We start from the raw sequence: 13160 nt of genomic DNA, 5'->3' as shown, positions 1-13160 counted from the left end.
TCAATTGCTTAAAGGCAATTGACCGTCGACTCAGGACAAAACTGTCTATGCTTATATAAGGTTGACATCAGGTACTTGTGTCGTCCCGCAACACTTTTCTGCCCTGGTGCGCATCGGAATTGCATTGTGAGCGTTTCAGCTGAAGCGAGAGCCGTCGTGCTTATTCGGGAAAGGGGGAAGGTACTGATGCGCTGCCGCAGTATAAGGACTTCAAACACGAGAACTCCTTTCGCAAATTGGATATCCTGAGAAATGGTTGATATCAACGTTGGCCGAATTCGAGGGAGGTCCGACCGATCATCCTCGATAGGACGATTTGCTTCGACATTGTTTCGTTCCCTTCGCGCGCACAAAGCCATCAAGCACGCTCTTCACTCCAAACCTAACGCGCAGTCTCACGGACACCCACGTCGATATGATCCAGCCTCGCTCGTTACACTCATTATCGTCCTACGTCCTCCCTGTCCCCCGTCATCCTTGCACTGATCAACTGCCACGTCATCAATCCCGAAACACCCTGGAATCTATGCACGAGGATCTTTGTTCGGTAACGATGCTGAAGGAGATTAGAGTGGCCGCATAAAAGCGATCTGTGATGGCTATGGAGAGAGAAACGAGAGTAGCGATGCAAAATATACATAGAGATCAGGAGGGTCCAACGAAAGGCAAGCGGCAATATCATGTAGAGACTTGAAAGTTTGGAGCACGGAGGCGATGAAATCCAGGTGGTATGAATAGTATACATAGGAGTGGGGGTGTTTGGTAATGGTTGTCTAATGGGAAAAGAATACTAGCATGCACGATTCGAAGATCGGGAAAACAGCGTGCATGATACCGCTGTTTGGAGAGCGAAGACAACCATTTGACATTGGTTTGATACCACGAAAGTGCCAGGCGGCAAGGTCCAAGCATCGATAAGACAGGCCCGTGTGTGGCCGCATGGAGGCTCGTCTTTGTGTATGCACATAATCGAGAAGGGATAATCGATGACAGGCCCGTGGGAAGGATATAACCCATACCACAACCGGTAGTTGCAAATGGCGAGACTCGTCCTTCGAAAGTAGCTTGCGCTACGTGAAGGCGTAGGAAGACGTCGACGGCTCTGATGGAGAAGAGTTTAAGATAAAGATAGATCGAAAGGAATACGAGATCGAATATTTTGCGGGAACACTGACGTGAACTGAACGTTGGCGATACAGCATTTGGGATGAACTCGATGAGATGGCGAAGATGGCATACACGACGAGGTAGAAGGGCACTCTAGACGGTCCAATTGTAATGGACTGAAGGTATCTGATAGCATCTGTAAGGAATTAATGAGCCGAACACAATATAGAAAAGAGCGATAAAATAAGACGCACAATCAACGAACTTGAAAACTGGAACTTCACCTGCGCCATGGAAAAATCACCATCATCAACACATCAGTTCCCATCACACAATTAGAACGACTATAGACATCCTAATTCTTCCATCGGTGCTTCTCGTCTCGGGTAGCCTCGCGGTGGTCGCCTTTGCACCACAAGAAAAAAGAAATCTGGGCAGTCAGGCAGAAACGACAGCAGACGAAATATACTTAGAGCACAATTATGCCTCACCGATCACTGGTTAACACATAGTGAACATATCCCTACCCTTTCTCCCGTATTGAATGCCTGTAGCCTGTAAGCACATCTTGTCTTTCTTCTGTTGAAAGCTGTCAGTTACTGCACCTCATAAGACGGGCTTGAACTACCCACCATACCGACGGCAAATCCCTATGAGCACAATCCTCAAGACCATCTTCCCATTACAATCCGAAGTCCTTCTGAATCGTCATCGAACCATAACTTGTACTGGAAGAAGTCGCAACTGTGGAGTGGCGTATTCTTGGCGAGCTTAGTAGGATTCCGAGAGGTGAGGCAAACGAAATTGATGGAGTAACCGCGCATATTGATCTTGTCAGACCACACCAACCGGGATCTCAGCGATAACTTCTAAAAAAAAGTCAATGTCAAGCTGGGTCAGGCAACCGAACAACGCGTGTTATACCAGTTGATCCACAAAAAAAAAAGCAATCCTGAGTGGATAGAGCGAAAAACAATGCGGCACAGAGAGCAGAGGCAGAGGATATTCTGAGCTTTGGAGGAAGCGACAATGGGATGGTGGTGACGGAAGGAAGAACGGACGCGGCAATATCTGGCCAGCATCCGGCCCCGTTTACTTGCTTGACGTCATCACCAACTACCTACCTGCATCGAGATCCGGCATTTTCACGTCTTAACAGGTCAAATAACCGTCGTTTTTCCCTTTCAGTTTTTTTTTTTGATCTGTTTTCTCTTGACTGGTCAATAGCTCTGTCGCTCATGGCTTCTGACACTGGCAATTCTACCTTACCAATGGCCACCACACCGCCCTCCGCTCTACCAGAGAAAAGTGCAGCCCAATCCAGCAGCTTGACGACAGTACGAACCAGACCGCAACAATGTCCCGAGTTTTGAATCAGTTCTATGCGCGCGAGAGGCCGGAATAGGTTCTGAGGCCTGGAAGCGATTCTAGGACATCAGATATTGTTTGTGTCTCAGCCTAAACGGTCGTTCTGCGTTATTGGGGAAGATATAGCTCACTGGTTAGAAGGAGGGTGCGACGCTGCTCTTGCAAGATTTATTGCAGCTCGTCGTTTTCTCTCAGGATTGTGGCATCTGACTTTTTCCCCTTTGATTTTAGTTCTATTGAAGGGGTGGTCATGATCATACTAATCATGAAACTGATGGCACTTGATATACAGGAGACGGTAGATTCAGATTTTACGTGTGGTCACTACCGAGTCGTCTGAGAAGCGCTTTCCGCTCATCCAGAGGACGCTCGCAGCAATGCCATGTGCTTTTTTCCATAGTTTGAGCGCTGGATTCGCTTAGAAGGAATAAAGAGTCAGTGCACCTGTTCCTCATATTATGCACGTACTGAATTTCCAGCAGATGATGCTACGAGAGGTCTTTTTAGCAGGGGGCAGGGCTTATCAGAAGTCGTGTTTGGTTCTGGAAACATCGTTCACCAACGTTACAAAGAAGAGCGTATTGACAGGAGAACAAATATATAGGCTGTAACAGCTATGTAAGTACATGTGTGATATGAAGAAAGTATAACAGTACACGCCTTGGTCGGCACAGCGAAAAGCAGAACGACTGAGGGGTGGAAAAACTACGGTACGCCTTATATACTTGATCAGAAAGTGATGAAGGAAAGAACGAAAAAGGAAGGCTAAAGATGGCGTGTAACGTAAAAATAGGTAGGTCAATCAACCTAGGGATCTCCTTCAACAGAGCTATCTCACTAGCAATTCTCACTCTTGTCAGTACGACGTAATGCACATGTAGATCATAGTACCATGGCATGGAATGAGCTGCATGATGTGACATCTACTATTACTGAACGCGAATATACTATGGGAACGGTGCTAGTAGCAAGTCATCAGGTAGGCTGTTGTGATGCGAGGAAATTGAACCTTCATCACTACTGGCCACCATGCTGTTTCCCATAATCCTTGAAGAACTGCACCATCGGCGCGAAATCCTTCTCCAAACTGGCATCGCTGTACCTATAGACATACATATCCTCTGCCCTCAGTGCTGTAGCATTTCCTGCCCAAAGTATCACACCCTCACCTCCAGTAACAGTCTAGATGCAACGATTGACTGGGGACCTGTTGGTCGTGAACTTGTCATCGTATTGCACAGCGAGAGTGTACCCCAGCTTCACAGGGGTAGCTCCAAATGTATCTCTGAACGATGTTTCTGCGTTGCTGGTACCACGGCTACTGTTGGAGGACTTATCTTCTCTTTTTGATCGTCACTCGTTCCTACTTATCACATATGTACACATCTCCTGTTGCTACTCGATTGCCTATATAGCCTGGCTATAGATGCCCATATACCTCAGTCATTTCACCTACGCTGTGCCCGACTGAGAACACTACTTATATTCTTCTATCAGTAGCTACTGTTCCAATATCTGGTATTGCTCTTCTGGATGCAATTCTTCGCAGCCCATCCCCATGATCAAGGGAGTTTGATAATTTGGGGCCTGATCTCATTGATACCGAAGAGGATAGCATCATAGGTGGTGACTTGGGGTGCCCTGATGAGTTTTCAGTAATCTTTATGAGTGGGCCAGACCTAGCCATTTTTATGAGCACCGATTCAAGTGAGCGGGAGTGGAAGAACCTGAGTTTGGTACTTGCTGCTGCAATAAGTGATGCTGTGGCAGCCTGAGCACTGCGTCTACCTTGGAGTTTCACAGACGAAGTAAGAGGCTACCATGATTGCGTAGTAAGTGTGGTTGGGAAGGCAAAGACAATGTCGAATTACAGCCAGTGGCATTTTCATTCCCCCTTAATGTTTTAATTTCTGCGAGGTCTCATAACATGGTTCTCAAATATGAATAGCCTTTATCCTCCAAGCTGTATACTTAAATGACGTATACTTGAAGTACGACTTTCCATGCCAGTCATACTTGAATTCATCCCCACGTTCAACTTAAGCTTATCAAAATTTCAGGGATGAAGTCAATGACGGTTTTCATGATCCATGTGCAATTTTCTCTGTGGAAGTTTCCAGTGAGTGTAGCTGATAGAGATAATGCAAGTCATACTTAACTGAAGGGAAAAGGGATAATACAGTGGTATGATATGCCTATCCATTTTGAATAAAGTATTGACAGCAAGATTATAGTGTTAAGGTGTCAAGGTGTTGCCCAATTCGGCAGCTCATAAACAATTCAGGGAAGTAAAAGCTCGCAAGGTCATTGAAAAGGTCATACATGCAACGTTCCTAATCGTGAACACTACTACGATCAAGAATGAAAGTATGGATGTGTCGTGTTTTGGTGGTATTGGATGTATATTGTAGAATGATCCATAGCACGTCATCGCTACTACCGCATGTATGAGATACACAAAGAAGTAGGGAAAAAAGGAAAAAGAAAAGGTCCAAAGGGGATTTACAATATGCTATAACTCGTTATTTACTTCCTGTAAGAATCCTCAAAGTACCTGGCCAATGGCGCCAAGTCCTCCTCCATGACCGTATCACTGTACCAATCTGACCTAAATCCCTCTACCCTAAGGGCCAGAATGTTTCCAGCCCAAGGATGCCCAGCATTGCCAAAAGTAACATTTTGAATGCAGCGATTGATCTGGGAGCCATTGATCATAAAGTTATCGTCGAAACACACTGCGAGAGTATGATGAAGGACTGGTCCATTGGCGCCGAAAGTCTGAACATAATAGGTGCGAATAAAAGAATCTCTTCCCTTGAACCACGGCTCCATGTCCAGATTATGCCACCTTCCACTAAATTCATGTTCAAGGGGGCCGTACTACCAAGGAAGTTTGATAAGGCGGGGCTTTGTTTCATTGACGCCAAAGAGGATAGCATCAAAGATGTTGGTACCCGCATCGCTGACTCTTTTACAGTACGTTTTATGAGCAGGCCAGTCCTGCAGACAGTCACCGTTAGAAATTCTGGAAAATACGCGAGGAAAAGTTGCACCTGCACGATGTGCGCCTTACTGCAGTAATAGGCGCCCTTGCATCTTGTGCATCATTTGTTGGTTGGAGTATCGCAGACGAGGCAAGTTGGATTCATATCCCAAAAGAAAGCTATATAGAATCAAGATGTCAGTTTCCACGCCAATTGTGGATTTACGGCTGAAAATGTCGCTACCATCTCGTCTGATGACAAGAGGCTGTTGGTTTCCGTAGCGGGATTTATGGGACCTACTGGTCATCCAATGATAGGTCAGCAGAATAACCTTGGTGTACCTTTCATTACTGACTTGCTTCAAGTGGATTTTGTCATAGATAGACGATTGTGATGCTGTAGATGATTGGTTCTGTTTGGAGGAGATGCATCTTTTGCAAGGGTTTGCATCGTTGTTGACAACATTGAACATCGAGGCCATCTATTGATGGCATTTGTACTACGAATAGGATGAATTTCGAGTGTTTGTTATCCATTTGTAAAAGAGATAGGGCATACCTTCGCATTTGGGCTATGCAGGCAGCAAATGGATTCAGCGTTCGAACGATTTCTGGTCATGAAATATTCATACTGATTATCGGCACTACGTCGGCATTATTTCGGATATCAATATGACTTTTAAAAACGTCCGAAGACCACCTGCCGTCCCGATTCTTCTCTCCAATTCTAGACGGTTCACTTAACGTAATAGGCAGAATCTCACACGATAACAAAACTGAAGATGCAATTGCTCGATTCTCTACCCCGCTCACTCCCATTTTGCCTACAAGATCGTAAAACTCCCCCTCGCGAAAACCGTCGGATAATAATATATTGTCATTGGGACCATCACAGCCAACGGCGCCGACTTCACTGTCATTTTTGTTATTTCAGGCCGGCAGCATGTATTCGTGGCTACTGCTCGCCCACAATTTCCCCTTTCAAATTTCTCCCCTTTGCGAATCATACATGGATGTTCGTGACCTGACCTCCGCGTACCACCCCGCCGGGATAGCGGGCCAAAATTTTGACATCTCCGCTCCAAGGAACGGGCGTGGATGGATAATGTTTGGACCAGTTACGCAGTCGATTACCCCAATATGGGTCCATGCTACCGGTAACTGGGTTTAAGATAAAATGGCGCTCTTTTCGTCTTTTAGTTCCGTTGTACTTAGTTTGATATTAAGCGACTAATGTATTTGCGATACTTGTGCCTTCACTAACTAGTAATAAGTTGTATGTGAAAGAATTTGTGCAACTTACAAAAAGAAAAATAACAATGGCGATGTTTTTGATTCAGGACTTAAGGCGAATTCATGAAAGCAACCACAGTGAAAGGACCAGCGAAAAGTCTGACTGCGACCGGCAAGGTGTGACGCGATCGATGAGGACGACTTCGCTCGTACTTTTACTTCTGTTGTTTATATCCACGGTCGGCGTCGTAATAACAGGTTCATTGGCAAGTTGCCCCTTTCTGCAGCCTTTATGATGCCACTCTTACTCCTAAGAAATTTACGGCGGCAAAGCACGACTACGTGACTATTGATATCCAAGTAGGGATATCCACCGTACCGTATACTGTTACGACCGTAAGCCAGATGGGAAAAGGACCCCGACGGTACGGTACGGGTACCCATACGGACCCCGTATTCAGTGAGGGTGACTGCGTTGAGGTAAGTTATGTTGGTAAAATGCGCTATTTCATCATATTGACTCACTCTATACCGAAATAAATAGAAATCTCAGCATATTTGAGGTAACCGTACGATAACTATATAACAATCAAAGAGGGATTCTAAAGTGCTGACGGTGCGGGTACTGGTCCGTATATGCGGTACCCATATCCACTGTATGTATGGGGACGGTGGACATCCTATATCGAAGTTCCAATTCAAATGTCGGTGCGATATCTTTATAACGATCCTGACATATCGCTTCATCCTTCACGGTACTCCCGCCATGACCACCATTTCAATCAAGTTAATTGCAATATCTATACCAGACCACCCTGGGGAGTCGTCTCGAATATGGTTTCAAATTGTACCTTCTGAAATGGTAAAAAACCAGGAAATCAGCAGAAACCTTCTCGTTCAGATCATTCTTTTCTACTTTGTTGTCTATGGGACAACAAGATTTCATCATGTCCATATTATATGGGGAAACATTGCAGAAGCAATTGCAAAAACTGCGAAGCTCGAAGTACGCTTCATTTTCTAGGTAGCACCAAGATTTTCCGACGTCTGGCATACATCTTATAAGCCGGCTATGAGCCAGCAATGTTCCACATGATCCACAGAAAACCCTCCGAAGGTAATTGTTGCAGGTAGTTGTCTTTTCATCAACCGAAATTGAGTGCCTTTGTTGTCAGCATCGAACTGGGACAACAGACATAGCCGCCAGCCACATCGAAGACAGCCCATAACTGTTACAAAGGAACTCAGCCATGAAAAGGAACATTTGATCAAATATTACAAGGTAGAATTTAGCAATGTTATCAATCACTCTAAACAACCGACTAAACAGCCTCCCGTTGTCGGGGAGAAGCGCGCAGGATATCATCCACACGTATTATCATCTCTGCAGCCTCACTGGCACTGAGAACTACCTGACGCTTCAACTTGTAGCTCTCCGTAATACCCAGCTTGCGCATTGAGCCAATCGTTGCCTCATTCATATCTACAGCCAGACGACGTAAGCGAATGAACAAATAAGATGGTCAATAAAATTCGTACCCAGCCCGGCATCTGTCTGGCCTTCATAGTGCGCCGCTCGAAGCCGCGTAACCAAGTCTGAAGAATCATACCCCGCATTGTCAGCAAGGATCGTCGGAATTTGTCGCAGCGCCCTGCCAAAAGCTTCAACAGCAATGGCCTTCTTTCCCTTCACCTTCCTGGCCTCCTCTTCAACAGCACAGCTCATCAACATTTCTGAGCAGCCACCGCCTAGCACGGTCCGCGTCTCTTTGACGGTCTGTGAGAGTACTGAGAGCGCGTCGTGTAACGACCGGTCGGCCTCATCTACCATCTGATTCGTGGAGCCCCGGAGAACGACAGTGCAGGCTTCACCAGCAGCAACGCCTGAGAACTTGATGAGCTATGGATAAACGGAATTAGGATAATGGTCTGCCTAGGGACGAAATTCGGTTCCATACCTTATCTTCGCCAATCATGATCTCTTCGATGAGGTCGCACTGTCCAAGATTGACCAGCTCTGGCTGGTCAAACGTACTTGTGATCTCTCCGCCGGTAACGAGTGAGAGTCGCTCGACACCTTCAAAGTCTGCGTGCTCGATCACCATGATACCCTTGTCCGCCAGAAGAGACTCGGGATAGTTGTATATCAGCTGTCTATTGACGAAGCAATTGATCCCATGAGTCGCGATGGCTTCGACCTTGGCCTTCATTTTCTCCTATATTATGCTTTTAGTTACTAAGTATCCCATTGGTACCGATAAGCACCCACCTTCTCAGCTCGTTCTAGTTCAGCAAGTTTCCTGGTACCATCTACCTTCACTCGGGCACCAAAGATTTTGATTTTGTCAGTATCCATGGAGGTATTGGCGATGAGTATTTTAGCGTTCTCCAGTCGCTTTGGGGAGTTGACCGCAATAGTTTTGTCAAGAATGAAACCTGGAAGTAAAAGGCAGTCAGAACTTTCCAATACAGATCGAAGGCGTCGTACCTTCATCCAAGTACGAATCAGTGAGTTTCCCGCCGACCCTTTTAATTATTTGAATGTGGTCGAGGTCCGTGGATCCCTTTAACCTCAGGACGGCATCAACTGCAAGGTTGGCAAAGTAGTCTTTATCTTGCGACAAAACTTTTGACGATAGTGTTGTTCGGGCAATGTTGAAAAGATCTCGACGAAACACTGTTGGGTCCGAGCTGAACAGAACATGCCTTTCAGCAGCAGGTTCCTTGTATCAAAAACATGCGACTCACAAATGATCCATAGCAGAGCCCTCTAAGGCCTTCAACGCTGCCAAGCTCGCAATCCGATATCCTTCGACAATGGTTTGGGGATGTATCTTCTGCGCGATTAACTTTTCGGCCTCCCTTAACAGCTCTGCCGCCAACACGCATACGCTCGTCGTACCATCTCCAATTTCATCATCCTGAACCTTGGAGATATTCACCAGAATCTTAGCGGCGGCATTATCCAGCTGAATGGCTTTCAGGATCGTCGCCCCATCGTTCGTTACGTTGATTTCCCCAGTCGATGCCGACTGGAGAATTTTGTTCATTCCTTTAGGGCCAAGCGTGGATTTTACAAGGTCCCCAAGAGCGAGAGCACCGACAAACGAAGAGAGACGCGCATTTTCGGCTTTTTCCTCCGTAGCCTGGAAATTTCTTGCTTCATATTACGGTCTTATACGTTTGAAGACAATTTCACGCACCTGCCCTCCAAATATTTGCATTGACATTGCTGGTTCGTGGCTCGAAATGTCCCCGAGAAGGAATAGACAGTGGGAGTTAGGAAGAAAGGTGGAGGGCTAGGAGTTCTCGATAAGGAAATAACTTCCCAGGTCCTCTTTACACCGCCACCAGGTACTGTAACGTGTTGCTTTTGATCGTATACTAATGTTTCAATCTGTAGGAAATTTGTGAAATATAGTCAGAGTTATATATGCCATGAAAGTCCTCCATTTGTAGTTCTGATTTTATCGGTATTTTCCTGATTTTTTGTGTATTTTTCGACGAAATGTTTCCGCAAGCGCAGCCACATATGCGCCAAATTCGGCCAAACTTGCACTTATACCACTTACTTCCATCTAATACCAGATTTTCTTCCTTTCTCCTCGACTTTTACTAGTCAATACTCATAGTATTGATGTCCTTTCGAGCACGGCGACCGGCGTCTCCTCCACCAGGAGTACCTCACGCGGCGCCCCAGCGATTTCCACATTCTCGGCAGGACCACTTGGATGCGGATGCACGGAGAGAGGCAGCGTCGAAAGGATTTGTGCCCAATAGAGGCAAGAGCCACTCACCAGGAGGATTGAGCTTGACGTCGGGAGAGTTGAAGCTGCTGGTCGTCATTATCATCGTTGCTGCGGCTGTACGTTTGTTCCATCTATCGAGCCCCAACAGTGTAGTGTGCGCGCATTTTCCAATTTTTGGGCATTTCACTGACGTTACGCCTAGGTTCGACGAAGTACACTTTGGTAAATTTGCCAGCAGGTACATCAAGACACAGTACTTCGTGGACGTGCATCCACCGTTGGCCAAGCTGTTAATTACACTGGCTGCTTTTATATTTGGATATGATGGGCATTTTGACTTCAAGGATATTGGAAAGTGCGTGCCTTTTCTGTTGCTCACTGGGCTGTCGACTGACCGACGAACAGAGTATATGATGATGTACCCTATGTCGCAATGCGTCTCGTCCCTGCAATACTTGGTGTCGCGACCGTTCCCCTCTCTTATCTTACCCTACGCGCTCTGGAATGTCGTGCGACAACGGCGCTACTGGCTTCTTTACTCATAACATTCGAAAACGGCATGATCACACAGTCGAGGCATATCCTCCTCGACTCTCCCCTCATTTTCTTTACTGCACTTACCATCTTCTTTTGGGTTGGCTTTTGCAATGAGGATAAGCATAAGCCATTTACTGAGACGTGGTGGTCATGGCTTACCCTGTCCGGGCTATCCCTTGGTGCCGTCGTCAGCTGTAAATGGGTCGGACTCTTCACCATTGCTACAGTCGGTCTGAGCACCGTACAACAACTATGGTACCTCCTTGGAGACCTAAGAGTGTCACCACGCTTGTTCATGAAACATTTCACTGCTCGCGCGCTCTGTCTCATCGTCCTCCCACTCCTGTTCTACATGACCATGTTCCAGATTCATTTCATGCTCCTCGGAAGTTCTGGAGAGGGAGATGGTTTCATGAGTTCTGAATTTCAGCACACGCTTGGCGGCCGTGGTATGGCAGACACCTATGCCGATATTGCCATTGGCTCTACCGTGAGCATCCGACACGTCAATACACAGGGCGGCTATCTGCACTCGCACCCGCACAACTACCCTGGTGGTTCCAAACGTACGCCGTACCCTTTTTATATATATCCAAGACTAACGGTGTATGGTAGAGCAACAGATCACCCTGTATCCCCACCGAGATTCCAACAACGATTGGAAGATAATCAATGCAAGCGCCAACTACTCACCAGCCGACTGGTCCACCGAGCCCCTTAACCACATCTATCCTGGCGCCCGAATCCGACTACGCCACGTCTCCACAGAGAAAGCTCTCCATTCCCATGATATCCGCCCTCCCATATCGGACGTCGAATTCCAGAATGAGGTTTCAGGCTACGGGATGCCCGGGTTCGAAGGGGATGGCAACGATGATTGGATCGTTGAGATAGAGCATGGCGACCGCCGTGATAAAGACTCGAGCAAACGACTGCGAACCCTGAGGACGACGTTCAGACTGCGGCACGCTCTGCAGGGATGCTACTTGTTCTCGCACAAGGTTAAGCTTCCGGAATGGGGATACGAACAGCAGGAGGTTACGTGTAACAAGAACGCGGTGAGGGCTAATTCATTGTGGTTTGTCGAGACTGCGACGCATCCTGCATGTAAGCAACATTTCGAGTTCAGAGATGTGCTGCTGATGGAACTTGTTAGTGCCTGAGGATGCACCTAAGGTTAATTATCGATTGCCTGGATTCTTCGCCAAGTTCGTGGAGCTGCAGCAAGTGATGTGGACGACGAACGCTGGACTGACGGATCGGCACACTTTTGACTCTCGTCCGGACTCTTGGCCTCGTCTGCGGCGGGGTATCGTGAGTGCATTGCGCGATATATGACACCTACGACTGACATTGTTGGATATTAGAACTTCTGGGTCAAGGATCATCGTCAGATATATCTGATCGGCAACCCTATTATATGGTGGCTGAGCACCCTTTCCGTCGCGTCGTACATTTTCGTTCGGGGATTCCTCATTCTACGGGCAAAGCGAGGATACCAGGATTTTGCTAGCAGTAGGAACTCGCTGCCTTGTTTTTGATTTGCATTGATGTTTCGTCCCAGCCAAGGTCGTCAAATATGACTCCCTTTGTGGTTTCTTGTTTCTAGGCTGGTCTCTACACTATTTCCCCTTCTTCCTAATGGGCCGACAGCTCTTCCTTCACCATTACTTCCCCGCGCTATATTTTGCCATCCTGCTGTTATGCGGAGTGTTTGATCTTGTCACATCGACGTTGCGCCCGAGGGTGCGGCTGCAAATTGCTGCAGTCCTCATCATCATTTCCATCTGGGCCTTTGTGCACTTCAGTCCGTTGGCGTACGGAAATGCGTGGACGAAGGACGAATGCAAGAACTCCAAGTGGCTAAAGACGTGGGACTTTTCGTGCAATGACTTCCTAAATGATGTATGTTCTCCTCTATCATCTTCACCTTGACTAGCACTAAAATCGACGCAGTATTCCCTCTACGGCACCGTCGCAGCGCCAACACCACAAAAGTCGAACGTTCCGGTGGCGACCATCGGTGGCGAGCCAGGCGGCAGGGCAGCTATCATTGTGGAAGACAACGCGCAGGAGCCGGAGGCCGTCATCCTTGAGGAACACACGACGACCATAGGTGTGGGCAAGCCCGAGCCAGGACGAGATATCTTTGCTGGGGCACCGGTGAAGCAGGTGCCTAGTCA

At 47.1% G+C, this 13160-nt stretch overlaps 4 protein-coding genes across 4 annotated transcripts in view; 1 reads left to right on the top strand and 3 right to left on the bottom strand.

Annotated features, from left to right (window-relative positions):
- The window catches only part of BT62DRAFT_835687 (uncharacterized protein), a gene marked incomplete at both ends in the record, with an annotated part of 5172 nt that extends 1344 nt beyond the window's left edge, over window positions 1–3828 (bottom strand). The window contains one exon of the mRNA XM_043182426.1: window positions 3715–3828. Coding sequence (XP_043039686.1) covers window positions 3715–3828 — 114 coding nt within the window. The remainder of the gene's footprint in view (window positions 1–3714) is intronic.
- A 907-nt stretch (window positions 3829–4735) lies between these two features.
- BT62DRAFT_932550 (uncharacterized protein) lies at window positions 4736–5642 on the bottom strand. Its single transcript, XM_043186374.1, has 4 exons — window positions 5607–5642; window positions 5529–5564; window positions 5357–5475; window positions 4736–5329 (listed from the first exon to the last, which is right to left on the bottom strand). Exons 1-4 carry the CDS (start codon window positions 5622–5624, stop codon window positions 5002–5004), a joined length of 501 nt encoding a protein of 166 aa, XP_043039685.1. The 5' UTR covers window positions 5625–5642; the 3' UTR covers window positions 4736–5001.
- A 2252-nt stretch (window positions 5643–7894) lies between these two features.
- On the bottom strand, window positions 7895–9988 carry BT62DRAFT_969119 (uncharacterized protein). Its single transcript, XM_043188932.1, has 7 exons — window positions 9895–9988; window positions 9440–9837; window positions 9180–9382; window positions 8961–9127; window positions 8650–8907; window positions 8231–8591; window positions 7895–8174 (listed from the first exon to the last, which is right to left on the bottom strand). Exons 1-7 carry the CDS (start codon window positions 9919–9921, stop codon window positions 8014–8016), a joined length of 1575 nt encoding a protein of 524 aa, XP_043039684.1. The 5' UTR covers window positions 9922–9988; the 3' UTR covers window positions 7895–8013.
- Window positions 9989–10328: 340 nt separating this feature from the next.
- Window positions 10329–12912, top strand: BT62DRAFT_895537 (glycosyltransferase family 39 protein; the record flags this gene model as incomplete). The annotated part of the gene is made up of 7 exons (XM_043183225.1): window positions 10329–10594; window positions 10643–10795; window positions 10846–11543; window positions 11593–12084; window positions 12134–12291; window positions 12345–12492; window positions 12542–12912. 7 exons carry the CDS (start codon window positions 10329–10331, stop codon window positions 12910–12912), a joined length of 2286 nt encoding a protein of 761 aa, XP_043039683.1.
- Window positions 12913–13160: the final 248 nt, after the last annotated feature.

The sequence above is a fragment of the Guyanagaster necrorhizus genome, assembly GCF_019112545.1.
Source record: "Guyanagaster necrorhizus MCA 3950 unplaced genomic scaffold BT62scaffold_13, whole genome shotgun sequence".
NCBI classification, from domain to species: Eukaryota; Fungi; Basidiomycota; class Agaricomycetes; order Agaricales; family Physalacriaceae; genus Guyanagaster; species Guyanagaster necrorhizus.
This window is presented reverse-complemented; position numbering and strand designations above follow the sequence as displayed.

Bases quoted from the DNA above. Each gene is read 5' to 3' on its own strand.
- BT62DRAFT_932550 (XM_043186374.1), bottom strand. The intron at 5,476-5,528 runs GTGCAACTTTTC...GACTGTCTGCAG, and splicing joins GTAAGGCGCACATCGTGCAG to GACTGGCCTGCTCATAAAAC. The intron at 5,330-5,356 runs GTACGGCCCCCT...ACATGAATTTAG, and splicing joins CTTATCAAACTTCCTTGGTA to TGGAAGGTGGCATAATCTGG.
- BT62DRAFT_969119 (XM_043188932.1), bottom strand. From the start codon at position 9,921: ATGTCAATGCAAATATTTGGAGGGCAG. The intron at 9,383-9,439 runs GTGAGTCGCATG...TGTTCTGTTCAG, and splicing joins GGCTCTGCTATGGATCATTT to CTCGGACCCAACAGTGTTTC. The intron at 9,128-9,179 runs GTACGACGCCTT...TTTTACTTCCAG, and splicing joins TGATTCGTACTTGGATGAAG to GTTTCATTCTTGACAAAACT.